The 20527-nt window shown below is 39.9% G+C and overlaps 1 protein-coding gene and 1 long non-coding RNA gene across 2 annotated transcripts in view; both read right to left on the bottom strand.

The window, feature by feature from the left end:
* Positions 1–234: 234 nt before the first annotated feature.
* Positions 235–20527, bottom strand: part of LOC115727596 (disease resistance protein L6-like) — an 82822-nt gene continuing 62529 nt past the window's right edge. The window contains exons 2-6 of the mRNA XM_048273379.1: positions 12471–13566; positions 11190–11510; positions 10740–11099; positions 985–989; positions 235–493 (exon numbers count right to left, since the gene is read on the bottom strand). Of these exons, the coding sequence (XP_048129336.1) occupies positions 370–493; positions 985–989; positions 10740–11099; positions 11190–11510; positions 12471–13566 (1906 nt within the window). The 3' untranslated portion in view covers positions 235–369. The remainder of the gene's footprint in view (positions 494–984; positions 990–10739; positions 11100–11189; positions 11511–12470; positions 13567–20527) is intronic.
* On the bottom strand, positions 6334–7212 carry LOC115727667. Its single transcript, XR_007197275.1, has 2 exons — positions 6767–7212; positions 6334–6661 (listed from the first exon to the last, which is right to left on the bottom strand). It is a non-coding gene; the product is annotated as an uncharacterized LOC115727667 (long non-coding RNA).

The raw sequence follows: 20527 nt of genomic DNA, 5'->3' as shown, positions 1-20527 counted from the left end.
ACGCTGCTGCTTCTAAAAATCTTCCAAGCATCGGCAGCAAATAGGGAGTCATTTAAGGAAGCTGTGCAGACGACACTAATCATCGACAGCACCAATAGGGTCCTAGACTTCGCATTGAGCAGCTTGAATAGAAACCAGAAATGACCCTTCATCATGAAAACCCAAAACTAAATCACAAGCCACTCATTTGAATAAAAATACAAAAGAGTTCCAGATTGTTGGGCGCCACATCAAAATGCACTAGACTTAAGAGAAGAAAGATTACGGATGCTTGGTATTCCCCTCCCAAATTTGAGCACTATCATGCATTTAAGTCTCAGAGCTTTTGCAGCCCTTACAATACCACCTGGTAGCTTTTCTATGCTTCTATTACCTATATCCAGAACTTCCTTCAGGTAATTCCGTGATCCTTGGCCACGATAAGTCCAGTCGAGTCAACAATTCCAGCTTCCCAATTGCGTTGGAGATCTCTCTCAATCCATGAAACCCGCAGCTGTCAAGAGATCAAGAAACTCAACACTGCCTGACAAGACAAGGGCCAACAAATTCGCTAAACAGCTTACCCAGTTAACTGGCACTAAGCGTCTTCAGCTTCTTTAGAGAATGGATGAAGGGAGGAATCTCTCGTATCGCAGTTCCATCTAGATGAAGTTCCTCCAATTGTCCCAGTTCAGCCATCTGAGCTGGCAGCTCCTTAAGACGCGAACATCCCCTCAAGTCCAGGGAAATGAGGTTCTTCATGTCTCCAATACAAGGATCAATTCCCTTCAATTCGCTGCAGTCTCTGAGGATCAAAATCTCCAATCTTTTAAAAGCTGAGAGGTAGGAAGTACTTTTCAAAGAACGGCAACCTGTAAGGTTGAGAACTTTCAGCTCTCTTGCCATCTGCAAGAAAGAATATGTCGTAGGGGTCAGCGAGGAGTGGTTCCTACTCATAAGAAATGGCAAAAGAATGTGTTTATATATCATACCATCATCGAAGGCCATCCCTGCCAGTTATCTGAAATCTTGCTTCCTGACAAATCCAGTATGACTAATTCCTCTGCATGTAAGTTGGTTGCTTCAAATTTTGAGGGACAATTCCCCCATTTGAGCCATCTTAACTCGGAAAACAAACTCCGAAAATCTCCAGTAAGATTCACATCACTCATCAACCTTTCTTGCACTTTCCTATAAGGTATATTTTCCATCTTCCGTATTGTCTCTTCCCATACTTTCGCTGGTTTTCTGCACAAAAATGAACCGACACCCTCGAGAGCCAAGGGAAACCCTCCCGTCATAGATACCACAGGAAGAGCAAGAGCTGAAAACTCCTCATTGGGAGGAGAGTCTCTTCGAAATGCATGTCTAGAAAATAGTTTCAAAGACTGCTCCTCATTCATTTCCTCAAGCTTGTACTTGTGGTCAACTCTAGCCCAATCAAGAACAGTCTCATTTCTAGTCGTAAAAAAGATCCTACTTCCGGGCTCCAGACTCATTCCAGCCAAATAGTTTAACTGCTCAGTGTTATCCACGTCATCAAGAATAATGAGCGGTTTCTTACCTTTAAATACGGTTGTGAGGGTAAATTTTCCGTGTACTGCATCAGCCGTTTGAAAATCTCTTCTTCCCAACCCAGCAGCGATTAACTGATTTTGCAAGTTCACAATACCATTGCGATTACATGATTCCCTGATGTCTGCTATGAAGCTAGGCTGGTAAAATGAACCGGACAGCTTTTTGTAGATGGCTTTAACAAGAGTCGTCTTACCGATGCCCACCCTTCCATAGATTCCCACAATTAGGGCAGCACTAGAACGCTCATCTATTAATTGCATGACCTTGTCCACATGGCTATCAATTCCGACCAAATAATCTGTATCAACTAAATACTGTCTCTTCAACTCTTGGGAAACTTGTTCCGCAACCAATTTTACCAATTCTTCTTCACGCCTGTCAATAAAAATGAGTTTAATGGCATAAGTATTATCTAACGATAGCACAAAAAACAGAACTTGCGGATAGCTTGGAAAACTTATATCTTTCCCACCTCCATTTCTTATTTCATTTGCTAAGATGTAAAAGAGCCAAACCCAATCCTGTGATTGCTCCATTTGGATGCACCCATAACTTCTTTTCAAGGTCTCTCTAATGTTACGCATATTATAGCAAAGAACTTTCATCATTAAATAAAGTAAACAAGGTGTTGGTTAAAGAAGGAAGTACCCATCAGCAACTCTCTCTGATTCCCATCCCGTCGTCAATTCACCGACTTCTTTAAGCGCTTTCTTCCATTCGGCCACAACCTCTCCGTCAAAACTCCGCCTGTAGCAACCAAATGCCTCTCCAAAGCTACCTCTTCGCTTTCGCACATCCGCGGCTTTCGCTTTGTAGAATATGGGAAACACTAGGCGCCTCTCCGAGTGTTTTTGGCGCTCCATCATGTGAACCAGTTGGTCAAGGCAGGATTTACTAGAAGCATAGTTCTCGGAGATAATCGGGATAAGAATCTTACCGTTCTTAATGGCTTTCAGAACTTCTGGGCTCAATTTCTCACCTGCGCGAACCTCATCGTGGTCCCTGAAGACACGGATTCCGACACCGACGAGTCTGCCGTAGAGGCGGTCGGCGAACCCTTTTCGAGCATCTGCGCAGCTCAAGAGCACTTCGCATTCGTCTCCGCTCGAGGGGATCGGAGGACTTGTTGTCCACCCACTCAGAAGCTTGTGCGCGAGCGCACCGAGAAGGAACGGTACGACAAGCGTCACGAAAGTCTTGACAAGAAGGAGAAGATCCATCTCTTCTTTGCCCTAACTGACTCTGCACCTAGTTTCTCCCCCAGAATCTGACTCTCAACCCTGAAGGATGTCAGAAATGATTCAGGAAAATATGAGGAACTAGTTCAAGTTCGGGAGGGGGCTTGGTTCTCTAGGACCGACTATTTTTGGAAAACAGCAAAGTCAATCAGAAACCCTCTTGTTCAGCTCTGGAAGCCGAAGCTCTTGCCACGCTTGCGGGGTTGAAGATGCTTACTGCGAGGAGAGAGATAAAAGACCAGAAACTTCCAGCGGCTGTGGAATCCGACTCACTAAATCGTGCTCGTGCGGTCAACGGGAAGGATAAAAGTCTACTGGGAAGTTGCAGCAATTATAAGCCAAGCCCAACAGATATTAGCCCACTACCCAAATATTTCGGTGGGCCGCTGCAAGGGAGATGCTAATAGGGCCGCCGACTGGATCGCCAAGATGTGCCGCTCAAATCTTGTGCCGGCAAACTGGGTTACTTCTCCACCTCAAATCCTTTGGGATCTAATTTGTGCTGATGCCCCTCTTTCGGGTCTTTTTGTACGAAACTCAAATTATCAGTAATGCAATATTATCTTCCTACCAAAAAAAAAAAAAAGTCAGAAACCCTCATAGGCCGCAGTAAGGCTTTTTAATTCGGGTGTGATGGCTCTCGACTTTCGTGATATTTCTTCTGTTACGTAACTTGACCATCGTGCTGTTGAAAGAGGTCCGAAGATTCTAGGCCAAAGTAAGGAGGATAAGAGAGGTGGCGTGTCGAAATTAGGACCACACATTGAGCGAAACATTTTTATGTATACAGATATTTGGAAATCATCATAAAAAAATTATAAATCTATTAAATATATACCAATTTAGTTTTGAATTTTTTAAACATGAAATTTGATTTTAAACATTTTTATGTTTTGCTAATTGAGTTCTAATCGGAACTTACTGGCGTGTGTACACCAAAAGGTCACGTGGGATGGAAAATGATCATCCACATGCTAAATGTATGATACAATCGCAATGTAAAATATCTGATCACCTTTTGATTTGAGGCCGAATATCATCTGCCGACTTCCGTGAACGAAGGGTGAATGTGGACCTCGCTGGTCCCACCAGCTCGCTAAAGCTCCTTTCCGGATTTTTCTTTTTCATTTTTGGATTAAGATTTCTGGATGTGGTCAAAGGTTGGTGAAATGCAAATGAAATGTAATCAAGACCAAATGAAATTCCACTTTTCTTTGTCAGCCGGGAAAATGAAATTCTAGTTCGACTTCGACAAAAGAAACAAACGTCTTTAGATTACCAAAGATCGCTCTTTATATTGCCGGATAAAATTTCCCATCGATCTGAAGGACTTGGACTATTTGACTTGTCTTTTGATTAAATAGTATAAGTTTCTGTTAGAACTATTAAACAGATGATTCAGATTGAAAATAATCTTACCCAAATTGATTCACTCAACTTTATTTAACCCATTTATATTCAATGCAAATTTAGTGAGCCGTTCTAGACACCGACTTTGAAGAATGAGCTGCCCCATGAACCCACTCATCAAGTTAGTAAAGGAGCTCGAGGGCCGGGTTATGGACAGGGGCGTAAAGATGGTGGTGAATGTTTGATTTTCAACAAACGCGCAATTTGTCGTAGTAGTGCGAGGTCGCAAGCCAAACATCGAAGAAAACATAACAATGACGGAAGCAGAGCGAATGAAAAGAGAAGGTCACGAGTTACGAAATTGAAGAGGGAGAGAGAGGCCGGCAAAGAAGGATCAAAGTGGGTTGAACTTAACCTATTTATTAAATTAGCTGAAAGTGGGTTTATAATAGACCGATTCAAATCCAGATGTTTTTGGCGTTTTACCGTAGCACTTATTGTGATCCATACTTTCAGTTGGAGGCGACCCATTAAAATAAATGTGGGTTAGAACATGGGTTAATTACTCATTTTGATAGCCCTACTAACTGTAGTAATACATAAAGACCAAAAATGTGAAAAAAACATCTTTTTTTTTAGGAATAGATTGAAATGATAAGATATTTTAAAATCAAATCTAGCTCGTTAGTCAATCCCTAGATACTTTCATGCAACAAATTTGACATGTGGTGATAGAAAACACCTTTTCATCAAATTTGAAACAGAATTAATTGGCAACCAAAAAACAATGATGTCGATACCTAAATTTTGATTATCCTTCTTAGTCATTTTTTTTTTTTTGCATAAAAAAATCAGGGACCAATTTTAGTTCCTATAAAAAGATAATTAAATAATATTTCATTTTAATTTTTAGCATTCATACATTGCATTTACATTTGTTCAAACTGGCTAAATTGAAGCAAATTTGACAGACGACGACGGGTTAGAGCCCATCATAAAATTTTCCGCTGGCATGGGGAGGGGAGTGCCGAAATTCTTGAGGCCATGGAGTCCTATTTTGAGAAAGAGAAAGAGAGGGCTAACATAGATTTGAATAATTAACATAATAGTTGGAGAATGGCAGAGTCAAAATCCAATTTTAAATTTGTACACGACACGACTGAAACAATTATTATTCATCCAGCTATAATTATGATTACCAATCATCGTATTGGATGGAATAACATTTTACCATATTCTTTTGTCAAATCTTCTTAACTTTCCAGGTTAAAAAAAATGGCTACACTTCAGGAATTATAACTTCCTGGTTTCACTATTTACACTACTACGGTAATAAAAGGCCTACACTTGAGGGAAAATGTATTTTTAATGACCAAAACTAAAGGATCCTTGTTAGGTCTACATGCAACGTGAAAGTGTTATTACACATTCACTGTTGGATGGGTGACAATAGGTACTTGCAGTTGGCTTGATAATCCAATTATTTCACATATGTCAACCACTCAACAGTGAAGGCGTAAGTTAACTTTTTACATCGGCAATCGACTAACAAAAATCCTACAATTGAGTGGCTAAACTAGTATACTAATCGATAAGATAGGTTACACTGGCGCAAATCGCTTAGAAGCATTGTGTGAAGTCTCATTGCCCACATATGTCGGCGTTATCGTACGTAGAAACTCCAATTGGTTTCATTCTAAACTCAAATTTAATAAGCTCATGATTAGAATTTTTAATATTATCGACCACATTAATATAAAGTAAATACTGTCTAATACCGAATCAAAAAGATAAACATTGGGTAGTACACGGCTATATACTTGTAGAATAAAAATTTGTTATGTGTGAGTTAAGAAGTCCATTAAATTGGTTCTTGATCGAATAGATAATACCGAATTACGATTGTCCGATATCACCGAAAATGCATACACTAAGGAAGAGTTTTGAAACCATATTTGAGGATTTATTGCATCGCATGTTAATTGAAATTACAATACTGCTAAAGGAGTTAATTAACCTCAACGGACACCAACAATTGTTTGTCCTTACCTCTCTAGTTCCACCATCATCGCAATGAATTTTTACAGGTTGACTCGGTCTTGATGGATATGTGACTCTGGAAATTTTTTGGTGACTCCATTTGACACTCCTCCAATTGGTATGAAGCCAAGTTTCATGCCTACAAAGAGCACCCCAAATCCTTCCAATGGCATTGTTTAATAAAGTCGTGGAAATAACACAGAACATAAGGGCTTTCTTTTTCAGAAGAAGTAGAATTGAGGGACTAAATATTAATTTGAAGAAAGGGAACATGGACTAGGATAGCAAAAGAAAGAAAGAAAGAGCAAGCCGTTCGTATTAATTAGAGGAACTAAATCTCCCAAGCATCAGCAGCACAAAGAGAGCCATCAACACCAATCGTAGACAGCACCATTAGGATCTAGACTTATGAGCAACTTGAATAGAGAGACCAGAAACGATATTGCAGCTTCTCTACCTCAGCATGAAATCCAAACCTGAATCACAAGCAACTCATTTTGAATGCAAAACCCAAAAGAATTCCAGACTGTTGGGCATTAAATCAAACTAATGCACTAGACTTAAAAATGAAGGAGCATTACGGATACTTGGAAATTCACCTTCCAATTTTGGGCACCATCAAGCATATAACTCTCAGAGCTTCTTCAACCTTTCGATACCATCAGGCAGCTCTGTCATGCTACTATGGTCGATATCCAGAACTTCCAAACGTTGCAAATGCCATATCGATTCAGGTAATTCCTGGATCCCCGTCCCTGACAAATCCAGTTGAGTCAACGATTTCAACCTCCCAATCGAGTTGGGGATCTCTCGCAACTGGTGGCAGCTTCTCAATGACAAGCACCACAAATTCACAAGGAACTCAATGCTGTCTGGAAGTACCGCAAGATCAACACAGCCTGATAAGACAAGGGTCGACAAATTCATCAAACTGCCTATCGAGTCCGGAAGTCCAACCAATAACTCGCAATCCTTGGCACTAAGCATATCTACTTTCCTTAGAGAACCGATGGAGGAAGGAATTTCTTGTATCACAGTTTCCTCTGGAACAAGCTTCTTCATATGTGCAAGTTTACCCATTTGAGGCATCAGCTCCTCAAGACGCGAACGTCCACTCAAGTCCAGTTGTGTCAAAAAATCAAACATCCCAGCAGAGTTGAGGATCTTTCTCAATTGGTTGTGTCCCAGTGACAAGCACCCGTCCATCTCATCCAACTTCCAAATTGAGTTGGGGATCTCTATCAATTGGTTGCAGAATCCCAATGATAAGCTCTGCAAATCCACAAGGAACTCGATGCTGTCTGCAAGGGCGGCAAGCTCAACATAGTCTGATAAGACAAGGGTCAACGAATTCACCAAACTACCCATCGAGTCCGGAAGTTTCATGCCACTAAGCGTCTCTAGGTTTTTTAGAGAAATGGATTAAATAGCACGCCATGAACACATGACACGAAAGACCGACACGCCATTTATAAAATAAAAAATAAAAATTTTCGACACGTTAAGACACGTTATATAATAAATATTTATTTTTATAAATACATGCCAAGAAAAAATTATTTTTTTGGGCATGTGAAGATCTTAGGATAGTGTTAAAAAAAACTCATATTTTTTAGAAATCATTTTACTTTTGTAAAATAAAAATATTCATATTTTTTCCTCCCTTTACGTCGCCCCCATCAAGTCTAGTCAATATTAAGTTATTATCTTACTAAGTTCTATGGACTGAGCAAATGACACGACGGCCAGGACTTTGGGTGCGAAAAGGCTGACATAAAACACGATGGACTGAGCAAATGACACGATGGACTGGGCTTTTTGTCAGGGTATCAAAAAGCAAGATAGAGCACAGAGAGAGAGAGAGAGAGTGAGTTGAGTGTGTCGCTCTGATGGTGCGTTGGCGCTGTTTTCCTGTGCTCTCCATTAGATTACGACTCCCGAAACTTACATCTTCGCATTAAACACCATCCACACGCACTATACCGTTCCCTCTAAATCTTATTCTCCATTCATCTCTCTCTCTACGCAATTGCACTCTACTGGCCGACGACAATCAGGCTCACGACTCCCGAGTTCGTCTGCCGTTTCGTTCTTCAGCATCCTCCACGCGTCGTTTCTCGTGTTCATCGGCGAAGCCTCGTCTCTGGCTTTTCTCATTTCTTAGGCCGATGAAACCCAGATCTGTTCGTTGCGAGTTCGTCTGCCATTTCACCGCCCTCCACCACCAACCTCGGATCTGCCCCAGCGCTTCGGTGTCACCGTCCCCAACGCCTACCTCGCCTCCTCCGACCTCACACGCCGCCTCTCCACCACCTCCCTCGCTGACGTCCTTGTGCTCTTCCAGTTCCTTTCTCTTTCTCCTTCACCAAATCCCCGTCAGGACTCGCGTGTCGCCAGCGACTACGGCTTCTTGCCCGCCCTTGTGATGGCCTTAATGACCATACCGCGTGGCGGCGGGAGGCTTGAGAACGGGGGGCCGGGTGGGGCGGCGAGTTGGAGGGAGGAAGTTTTTTTACCGTAGTTTGATCCAGAGGAAGTCCCGTCAATTGTTCTAGTTCACCAATTGTAGGTGGCAGCTCCGTCGGACACGAACATCCATTCAGGTCCAGTTGAGTCAACAATTTCAACTTCTCAATTGAGCTGGGGATCTCTCTCAGTCGGTGGCAGCGTCTCAATGACAAGCGTCGCAAATTCGTAAGGAACCCGATGCTGTCTGGAAGTGTCTCAAGCTCGACACAGCCTGATAAGACGAGGGTCGACAAATTCACCAAATGGCCTATCGAATCCGGTAGTCCAACCAAGAATTTGCAATCCTTGGCACTGAGCATCTCTAGGTTCTTTAGATAACCCATGGAGGAAGGAATTTCCCGTATCATAGTTTTATCTAGGAGAAGTTCCTTCAATTGTTCTAGTTCACCCATTTGTGGTGGCAGCTTCTCAAGACTCGAACATCCATTTAGGTCCAGTTGAGTCAACAATTTCAACTTCTCAATTGAGCTGGGGATCTCTCTCAGTCGGTGGCAGCGTCTCAATGACAAGCGTCGCAAATTCGTAAGGAACCCGATGCTGTCTAGAAGTTCTTCAAGCTCGACACAGCCTGATAAGACGAGGGTCGACAAATTCACCAAATGGCCTATCGAATCCGGTAGTCCAACCAAGAATTTGCAATCCTTGGCACTGAGCATCTCTAGGTTCTTTAGATAACCCATGGAGGAAGGAATTTCCCGTATCATAGTTTTATCTAGGAGAAGTTCCTTCAATTGTTCTAGTTCACCCATTTGTGGTGGCAGCTTCTCAAGACTCGAACATCCATTTAGGTCCAGTTGAGTCAACAATTTCAACTTCTCAATTGAGCTGGGGATCTCTCTCGATCGGTGGCAGCGTCTCAATGACAAGCGTCGCAAATTCGTAAGGAACCCGATCTTTGTCTAGAAGTTCTTCAAGCTCGACACAGCTCGATAAGACGAGGGTCGACAAATTCACCAAATGGCCTATCGAATCCGGTAGTCCAACCAAGAATTTGCAATCCTTGGCACTAAGCATCTCTAGGTTCTTTAGATAACCCATGGAGGAAGGAATTTCCCGTATCATAGTTTTATCTAGGAGAAGTTCCTTCAATTGTTCTAGTTCACCCATTTGTGGTGGCAGCTTCTCAAGACTCGAACATCCATTTAGGTCCAGTTGAGTCAACAATTTCAACTTCTCAATTGAGCTGGGGATCTCTCTCGGTCGGTGGCAGCGTCTCAATGACAAGCGTCGCAAATTCGTAAGGAACCCGATGCTGTCTGGAAGTGTCTCAAGCTCAACACGACTCGATAAGACAAGGGTCGACAAATTCACCAAATGGCCTATCGAATCCGGTAGTCCAACCAAGAATTTGCAATCCTTGGCACCGAGCATCTCTAGGTTCTTTAGATAACCCATGGAGGAAGGAATTTCCCGTATCATAGTTTTATCTAGGAGAAGTTCCTTCAATTGTTCTAGTTCACCCATTTGTGGTGGCAGCTTCTTAAGACTCCAACATCCATTCAGGTCCAGTTGAGTCAACAATTTCAACTTCTCAATTGAGCTGGGGATCTCTCTCGGTCGGTGGCGGTGTCTCAATGACAAGTATCGCAAATTCGTAAGGAACCCGATGCTGTCTAGAAGTTCTTCAAGCTCGACACGGCCCGATAAGACGAGGGTCGACAAATTCACCAAATGGCCTATCGAATCCGGTAGTCCAACCAAGAATTTGCATTTTTTGGCACTAAGCATCTCTAGGTTCTTTAGATAACCCATGGAGGAAGGAATTTCCCGTATCATAGTTTTATCTAGGAGAAGTTCCTTCAATTGTTCTAGTTCACCCATTTGAGGCGGCAGCTTCTCAAGACTCAAACGTCCACTCAAGTCCAGTCGAGTCAACAATTTCAACCTCCCAATTGAGTCGGGGATCACTCTCAATCGATGGCAGCATCCCAATGACAAGCACTGCAGATTCACAAAGAAACCGATGCTTTTTGGAAGTGCTTCAAGCTCGACACAGCCTGATAAGACGAGGGTCGACAAATTCACCAAATGGCCTATCGAGTCCGGAAGTCCAAGCAAGAATTTGCAATACTTGGCACTAAGCGTCTTTAGCTTCTTTAGAGAACTGATGAAGGAAGGAATTTCCTTTATGGCAGTTTCATCTAGATGAAGTTCCTCCAATCGTTCTAGTTTAGCCATCTGAGGCGGTAGCTCCGTAAGACGCAAACATCCCCTCAAGTCTAGGGAAACGAGGTTCTCCATGTCTCCAATACGAGGATCAATTCCCTCCAATTCGCTACAATCTATGAGGATCAAAATCTCCAATCTTTTAAAAGCTGAGAGGTAGAAAGTACTCTTCAAAGAACGGCAACCTGTAAGGTTGAGAACTTTCAGCTCTTTTGCCATCTGTAAGAAAGAATATATCGCGGGGGTCAGCTAGGAGTGTTTCCTACTCAAAAGAAAATGAAAAAAAAAAAAAGTGTTTTCATATCATACCATCATTGAACGCCATCCCTGCCAGTCATCTGAAATCGGGCTTCCTGACAAGTCAAGTATGACTAATTCCTCTGCTTGTAAGTTGGTTGCTTTAAAATCTGAGGGACAATTCCCCCATTTGAGCCATCTTAACTCAGAAAATAGACCCTTAAAATCTCCGCTAAGACTCACGTCACTCATGCCAAGGAACCTCAATTTCGGTGATCTTTTAAATTGCTCAGGTGTAAATGTTCGGCTCCCTTGATAGTCACAGTCGTCCTCATCAGCAAATCCTGTGGAGTTGCCTTTCTCTAGACAAACGGCTTGAATCATTTCACTTCCCTACAATAGAAGAAACCGAGGATCACAAATATTGCATCTAACAGACTCGGTGAAATAGTATCAATTTATTTCTACTACATACAACGCAAACTCGATATAATGTTTCAGTTTCAAACTCGTAATTAAACATTTCCATAAAAGTTTTCGTGTAATCTATTAACTTCATCACTAAACAATAAATCGAAACCTAATAAAAAGTTATCGAGATTATTACGAGGTGCTTCCCCAATTTCACTGACACTTTCTAACATCAAATTTTAGTATTTTCAATCCCGGATAATTGAAAACAGCCACCCGAAAATAAATCAAGTCTCGGACTAGTCGTGGAAAAAAATAAAAATAGAGCGCACACATCTGTACTATCATATAAAGGAAGAGGAGTTTTTATGTTTGAGGATTTTTTTTCCCCTTTTTGTCTTTCCTGAATAACCCTATCAAAGTCTTCAAGATGACAAATAAATGAGCATGAACAAGTGACTTGCGAATGCAACAAAACAACTGATGTATAACTTACTAAATCAATGAGGATGATGAAGATGATAATTCTATTTCAGTTGCATTAACTAAATTTCAAAATTGATGAGGATGATCATTTTGGATTCAGTTAATAAGACCATAGATGTCGGCTGACAACCATACAAGATAAGACGCACATCAGTTGAATTTGGGCTTATAACTGGGTCAGTTATTTTGTTTCTGTCAATATAGAAACTGGAAAAGTGTGCATTTAAGTATTCCCTGGTCAGTTTTCTACATTCTGTTCATGAATGGGTTCACAGTTAATGGTCATGACTATCTATACTACAAAGACGAAATTTGAGGAGAAACTGCAGCACTCACTAAAGAAAGAGCAACCTCCTTTTCCTAATCACGTCAACAAAATAATACCATCACAATAACTTACATCATTTAAAACAAGAGAACATAGATTACGGGAGCAAGATAAAACTACAAAGTTACCTTTTCTCTCTCTAGCACTTCCATGGCTTCCTCATAAACCCACAATCTACTACGTTTGTGAGGTTCATGGTAGCTTTCTGCGCGCACAATGTCCCTACCAAGATCTCTCAATTGACTATGCATTCCGAATTCATAATTATCTCCAATTATTATGAGCGACATAGACCTCAGTACTTCAATTCCTAGCCTTGCAAAAAAGCCACAAGCATCCCACATGTAGGATGCAACTCTTGTCTCACTCCCAATTAAAAAACAAGCGATATCCAAGAACATTTGTCTTTGATCCTCCTCCAATGCATAATAACTTATCATCAACTTATCTCGCACCTCCGTATGAGGCATATTTTGCATCTTCTCTATTGTCTCTCTCCATATTTTTGGTGGTTGTCCACATAAATATGAACCGACAACTTCGAGAGCTAATGGAAGCCCTCCTATTATAGATATCACAACGGGAGCAAGAGCTGAAAACTCATTGGGAGGAGAGTTACTTCGAAATGCATGTCTAGAAAATAGGATCAAAGACTGCTCATCATTCATTTCCTTAAGCTTGTGCTTGGCGACGACTCCAGCCATCTCAAGAACACTCTCATTTCTAGTGGTGACAAGGATCCTACTTCCGGGAGCAAACCAGTCAGTATTTCCAGCCAAAGCCTTAAATTGGTCGTGGGTATCCACGTCATCAAGAATAATGAGCACTTTCTTAGCTCTAAACCCGGATGTGATTAATGTGATTCCTTCATCTTTATTATACACTTGAGTATCCCTTCCCAATATATCAGAGATTAATCGATTTTGCAAGTACACAATACCATTGCGTTGGCATGATTCGCTGATATCTGCAATGAAGCTATGACGTTCAAATTGACCGGACAGCTTGTTGTAGATGACTTTGACAAGAGTCGTCTTACCGGTGCCCCCCATTCCATGAATTCCCACACATACGGTAGCACCAGAACTCTTATTGATTAATTCCATAACCTTCTCCACGTCACTATCAAATCGGGCCAAATTGTCAGAAACGTCCAACCCCACCGCTTCGTTCAACTCGATCAAAACTTTTCGCACAATAGATTCTATCAATTCTCCTTCTCGCCTGTCAAATAAAATGCGTTTAGTGTTATAACTATAAGCTAACGATAGCACAAACAAATAGAACTTGGGATAGAGTGGAAAAATCATAAATCTTTTTCCCACCTCCATTAGTTATTTTATATGCTAAGATAAAAGTGGGTAAAGCAATCCCTCTTCCGAGCTCGGGTTATGGAAGAAGGAGAAAATGATGCGCCCATAACCTCCTTTTAAAGGTTACTCTAACGATTTTTATTAGAAAAAAGGTCGTGGCCAATGAAGCTTTAACTTTTGCACAATTTTGAGGATCCGAATTAAATTTCAAAATCTGTTCTCCGTCAAGGATAAGGATTATAATAGGAAGTACGTTTTCCTATTTTACCTTTTAAGTATCCATACAGGAAGTTGATGCATGAGATAGATACTATGTGATCAAGATGGAGAAAACGCGCAGGAAAATGTTTTTACTAAACCAATAAGACAGTCTCTTCTTCTATTATTATTATTATTATTATTTTCTTTTAGATGCGTCTGTCGTCTCTCATCATAATAATCCATATGCTATTCGTAAGAGTAAAGACAGTAATGCTGGCTCTATGTAGGTAGAAATAAGCAAAATAATAAGTTAGAAAATCCTTGCATAAAGGAAGGCAAAAATTTTATACCAAGAAACTTTCTTCATTAAAACGAATGAATTGAATGGGATCCATAAGAAAACTATGATTTGATTGGGGTTGATAATCATCAAAGTAAACAAGGTGTGGTTGAAGAATGAAGTACCCATCAGCAACCTCCCACCCTTGTAAGGAGCCGACTTGTCTGAGTGCTTCCTTCCATCCCTCCACAACCTCCGGGTCAAAACTCTTCGAGTGATAACGAAATGCCTCTCCAAAGCTACCTCTTTGACGTCGCACATCTGCGGGCTTCACTTTGTAGAATATGGGCAGCACTAGGTGCCCCGACTGTTTATTGCACTTGATCATCTCAACCAGTTCGCTAAGGCACCGTTTGTTAGAAGCATAATTCGCGGAGATAATTGGGACCAAAATCTTGCTGCTCCTAATGGCTTTCATAAGACCTTCGCTCATTCTCTCCCCTGCGCACAGCTCATTCTCACTGCGGATGACACGGATTCCCGCGTTGATGAGGCTGTGGGAGAGGTGGTCGTCGAAGGCATTTCGAGTATCTCCGCCGCTAGAGTTCAAGAACACTTCGCAGTCGGGGTCGCTCGGCAGGGTCGGAGGACTAGGCGTACCAGGATTCAGATCTTCCTCGTTTCTTTTCACACTTGCTCGCCTCTTGCTCAGAAGCTGGTTCGTGAGCGCACCAAGAAGGAACGGTACGACAAGCGCCCCGGAAGTTTTGAGAAGAGGGAGAAGATCCATCTCTTCTTTGCCCTCACTGACTCTGCCCCTGATTTCTCCTCCGAAGTCTGCCCCTCAAGTCTGAAGGATATCGAAAATATGAAATGCCTTTTTGTTTGCCCAAGCGGAGGAGCTTTTTCTGTTTTTTTGATTTTTTTTTTCTTCTTCTTCTTAACTAGAAGCCCTGGCGGAGGTAGTTACATATCATGTATTCGGGAAACGTTACCGGAAGAATCAAAACCTACATTTTTTAACCAATTCAATCTTAAATTAATGTTAAACGTAGTTAATACGAAATAGTTAAATTTGCGGTTCACGGTATAAATTAAACTGACTTAATGTTGGAGTAAGGAGCAGCAAGCACATGCTAGCCCAGTCCTACCACCGCGTTCGATGTGCCAAAGTGAAATTACACTCATCACCTTTTCTGTGAAGGAAACATATGGTGCCGGTGCCAACTTCCTTAGGACAAAGGGTGAAGATGGACAATTCACCACCAACGCACTTAAGCTCTCTTCCAATGAAAACAATAAAATGAAATAAACAAAGACTCACTAACCTCTCTTTTCGTGCACTGTACGGGAGGGCCGATGCCTTTGTCGGATTCCTTTGGAAACTTATCCCAAAAGGTTCGGTACAATCTGATGAACCTGTCCAAATGCACATGACGACGCTGCTAATGCATCTGACATATAGACGTCTACTTGACGTTTGAATAAAAAGCAGGAAGCACGTGCTGGCCCCACCACCGGTGGCCTTTGCAGATGGCCAAGTGAATTTACGCCCATCACCTACTGCTTCGAAGCAGAAAATCAGCGGCCGACTTCCACGCACAGAGGGTGAGGATGGACAACTTTCTGGACAGAGGGCAGGTGAAATGCAAATGAAATGTGATCCGACGAAATGTAATTCAACTTTCATTTAACCAAAATAAAGTTACAAAAAGCAGAGCGTCATTGGGCTGCAAAAATCGCTTTTTATATTGCCGGGTGACTGTAGGGGAGCCAGCGAACGGCTTGGACATATTAATGCATCTTCGATTAGAATAGTATCCTGAGATTTTTGATTGATTGATGACTAGTTATTTAGGGTGCGCATGGTAACACTCCAGATTGATTTCTCAACTTATGACCAGAAGTTGATTTCTCAACTTCTCCTTCAAAGCAGAAGATGATTTTTCTACTTTTACTTCAGATTAACTTCCGATCAGAAAAATTCGTTTGATTATGGTTGAAAATTTCTACTTCTAGAACATTATTAACAAAATCTTCGACGGCCGGTCGGCGGCGAGCGGCGGCGGGCAGTCGGCCGGCAGGCGGCGATGGGCGGTCGGTGGAGGTCAATGTGATTGAAGAAGTGATTCTAAAGTGGAGAAGTAAAAAAAAATTACTTCTCAAAGTTGGCAAAAAATCTTGCCAGAAGTTAAAAACTCTACCAGAAGTTGAAAATCTTACCAGAAGTCAATTTTTTTACCAAACGGATTTCTACTTCGGCAATGTTTTTACCAAACGGATTTCCCTGCCAGATTGACTTCTGGCAGAGAAATCCAGAAGTAGAAGTGATTTCATGCGCACCCTTACTGACAGACAGCTGTAACCACCAACGACCTTTTCATAACACCGATTATAGCCTTCTCCTTTTTCAAAATATATTACTGATCTTTACCGTCTATCTAAACTTCTTCCAGGGTCAAATTGCAAACATAGAATTGCTTATAAAATTGGACTAAAACACACAAAAATAAAAAAAAAAAAATATGTAGCAAAATGAGATAAATGAAAAGAGGTTGAAGTGAGAGATATATTAATGTTGAGAGATTTCTACTTACGAAAGAGAATAAACGGATTTCTGCTTCAGAAGTTACACTACCAAACGTATTTCTATTCCAAAAGAACTTATAAAATAGAAATTTATTTTCAAAAGTATTACCATGAGCGTCCTTACGTGGCACGGCCGGGCAAAGACAAACAATTTTCTCCAACTTTTTCAGTTTTGCTGAATTTTTTTTTCTTTTCTTTCCTTTGTTTTTTTTTTCCTTATTTCCTTAGCTGGTCCGCTGCCTCGGTGGCCATCGGCCATTCGCAAGGGTGTCGCTAGGTCCTTTTAAATTGGGCTATTTTCACGTTATTTCCTGTACTGTCCGACAGGAGGGATGCCTTTTGTGAGATTCCTTGGAAAGCCTATCAAAGTGAATTTACAATGATGACATTTTGCTGTGATGCAGAAAAATCAGGGTCTGCATGATAGCCATTCTGGTTCTCTGATTTTGCTCTCCAAAACAAAACAAAAAAAGACGAGAATCCTATTTGGTAACTTAAATGATTCTGATTCTGATTCTGTTCCTAGAAACAGTTTTGGAGAAAAAACAAGAACAAAAAAAAAGTTAGTTCGGGAAAAAAGAATTACTTTTGAGAATTACAAAATAGAATAAAGTCTTGCATCTCTTACTTTTCCTTTTTAGTTCTCTCAATTTTTTCTCGACCTAAAACAGAACAAGGTCTTATTTTAAAACATATATAAATATATATAAGATAATACAATATTACATAAAAATAAAAATAAAAAATTGGAAAATTTTGGAAAAATTCTAAAATATAAGAAAATTTTAGAAAATCCCTAAGAATAGAAGAAGCTTAGATTAGGCTAGTAATCATAAATACATTTGCAATTAAACTAGAACCACATTTCTCTAAGCCCCTAGGGCTTCATTAGGGATTTATGATATGATTTATCAATTTCATGATTCTTTGATTGCACACTTGATTTCATTGGTTGTGATTTGCCTAGGTTTATGTATTTTAGACTTAGTCTAGTTTTAAAAAAAAATTGGAAAAAGACAAAAATAACCATCGCGAGCACTTAGCAAGCTCTCATTGTTAAGTTTTCGATGAATTAAGATTGAGATTTGATTTTCTAGAGCCAAAAACGTGCATAATGCAAGGTAGTGCAGTGCATTTTCCTTGTAAAAATGAAGGTGTCGCTTGTGTCGCTTATTCGCTTGCTCAAAAGAGTTTGATGAAACCCCATAATAAATGGAGAAAATGCCTCGTGATGATTCTTGATATTTATTTTTACATTTCAATATGCAATATGTTATATAATAGAATCAATATGAATTAATTTTCGATTAATTCGAAATGTAAGATGAAATTTCACAAAGTAACTACGTTATTATTTGACTTAAATGAAAAAATTGGGAAGAGCAATTGTTTCTAGGAATACAAATTTTGTGTAGTTATCAAACGCGTTTCTGTTCTAGGAATAAAATTTTGGACAGTTACCAAATGCTTTCTGAATCTTTAAAACTCATATAGGGAATAAAATTAGAAAAATTCATTTTAATTTGAATCATTCTTTCGGATGAGAATAGTTGCCAGCAGGCCTTCAGGTGCCAACTTACTTGCACAGAGGGTTAAGATGGACAATTTGAATACGTCCCTCGCTGGTCTACCAGCTCACTTTCTGGACAGAGGGTTGGTGAAATGCAAATGAAATGTGATCCGACGAAATGCAATTCAACTTTCATTTAACCAAAAGAAAGTTACAAAAAGCAGAGTGCCATTGGGTTGCAAAAGTCGCTTTTTATATTGCCGGGTGGCTATAAGGGAGCCAGTGAATGACTTCTTTGATTAAAATAGTAGCATGAGTGTTTATTGACTGACTAGTCATAAACCGACAATGATAAGTTGGTAACCACCATCAACCTTTTCATATTACCGATTAAAGCCTTCTCCTTTTTCGAAATAAATTTGTCACCGTCTATGTAAACTTCTTCTAGGGTCAAATTGGAAAGATAGAATTGCTTATAAAATTGAACTAAAACATAAAGCAATGATATGTAGCAAAATGAGATAAATTCTAAAAATGCCAAAACGATAGATCTTGTTCTAATTTAACTCTGTTAATTATCATGTTAAATCATTTCCTACATATTAACGTGTTTGACAATGAAAATGCTCGGTAAAATTTTTAACTACTGAAGAAGGAATTGCGATTTTTATGCTCTCAAGCATCATCGACTAGAAAACAAAATAAACTATATAAATCCTCTTTAGTTATGTTTCATTCATATGTACCATTGCTTGATGAGAATATTGAAAGTTGTAAAATTCATCACGATAGTATCAATGATGAGAAATTTGTTAAATAGCTCATGAAAGCACCAGGGGCGTTTCTAAGAGAAGGGTATTTGCTACCTTTTCGTAATGTCCATTATAGCCTTCTCTTTTTTCAAAATACATTACTTTGGGTGATCTTCCTTCATAAGTAAACTACTTCCAGGTTCAAATTACAAATATAGAATTGCTTAGAGAAATGAATCAAAATTTCAAAGCGATGTGGTATAACACTCAATTTGTTTTACGAAAAATGAATTATTTAGAAAATATTTTTCAAAAAATGATTATTTAATTTAAAATAATTAGTTAATGAAAAATATTTTCATTATGAACAACAACTTATCTCTAAATATTTTGTTGTACATTATTTAGAGAAATCCCACATCGAAAAATTAATGGGAGTTTGAGCTGTTAATAAATTATAGTTGGTCCATAACTTATTGGCTTAAATTTTTGAGTGAAAGTGGATCCAACTGGATATGTTGACGGGCTTAAACTTGTGATTTCTCTTGGCAATCTCCCGGGTAAAGGTATCAGGCTTCTATTACGCGCTCTCAACAAATGATCTCGGAGCGAGCGGTTGATTGGTGGGCCATTAATCTATTTTGATGTTTGATAAATATCTTAATAGTAATCCGGTTCCGGATGATGGGCATTGTGGTGTAGCAATAGGTAGGCATCGATAAAGCTTCAAGTTTAGATATATTGTGGTGTCAAAAAGCTTCAAGTTGAGATATATTGTGGTGTCAAAGAATACCTGGATTAACATTGGAGTTCACATGTGAGGGGGAGATTGTTGAGACTCACGTGTGAGTTGTATTAGAAAAATCCCACATCGGAGAATTGACGTAGGGTTGAGCAGTTAATATATCATAGTTGGTCCATAACTCATTGATTTAAGTTTTTAAGTGAAGATGGGTCAAATTGGATATGTTGACAGACTCTGACTTTGGCTCCCCTGGGCGATATCATTGGCTGAAGGTATTAGGCTTATGCTTCACGCTCTCAACACAATGAAAATATTTTTCGATCATTCATTTTTGTAGATTACACCATTGCTTTTTTTTTAAATCATTAATTTTTTGCATAACCAACACACTCTAATTTATAAATCCGCCAAAACAACATGCCTTATTATAATACTACTATGTTATTTTCATGTTTATTATTTTTGTTTCTCAATCTGTTTGACAATGAAAATGCTAGATAAAAGTGTTGGAAAACATCCTTATGGAATTTTGATGATTACAAAACCATATCGAGTTCTAATGTTTATCATGACAAGTGCAAATGGTGAATCTAGTTACCATCATCAATGATCCTATGCCGTCAACAAAGACAAGGAACTATATTGTGACAGATGAGTGAACAAGTGCTAAGAGGGTATATCATGGTAGCTTGAAAGGACTAGTCCATATGGTGTTCTTGGAAGTCTTTGGTACTAATGAAATGTGATAAGACCATTGTGAATATCTTAACATGTCATCAAGTCAATACATCACCG

This window comes from Rhodamnia argentea, chromosome 1, assembly GCF_020921035.1.
Source record: "Rhodamnia argentea isolate NSW1041297 chromosome 1, ASM2092103v1, whole genome shotgun sequence".
Taxonomy (NCBI): Eukaryota; Viridiplantae; Streptophyta; class Magnoliopsida; order Myrtales; family Myrtaceae; genus Rhodamnia; species Rhodamnia argentea.
The sequence above is the reverse complement of the archived record's forward strand: the minus strand, read 5'-3'. Positions and strand labels throughout refer to the sequence as shown.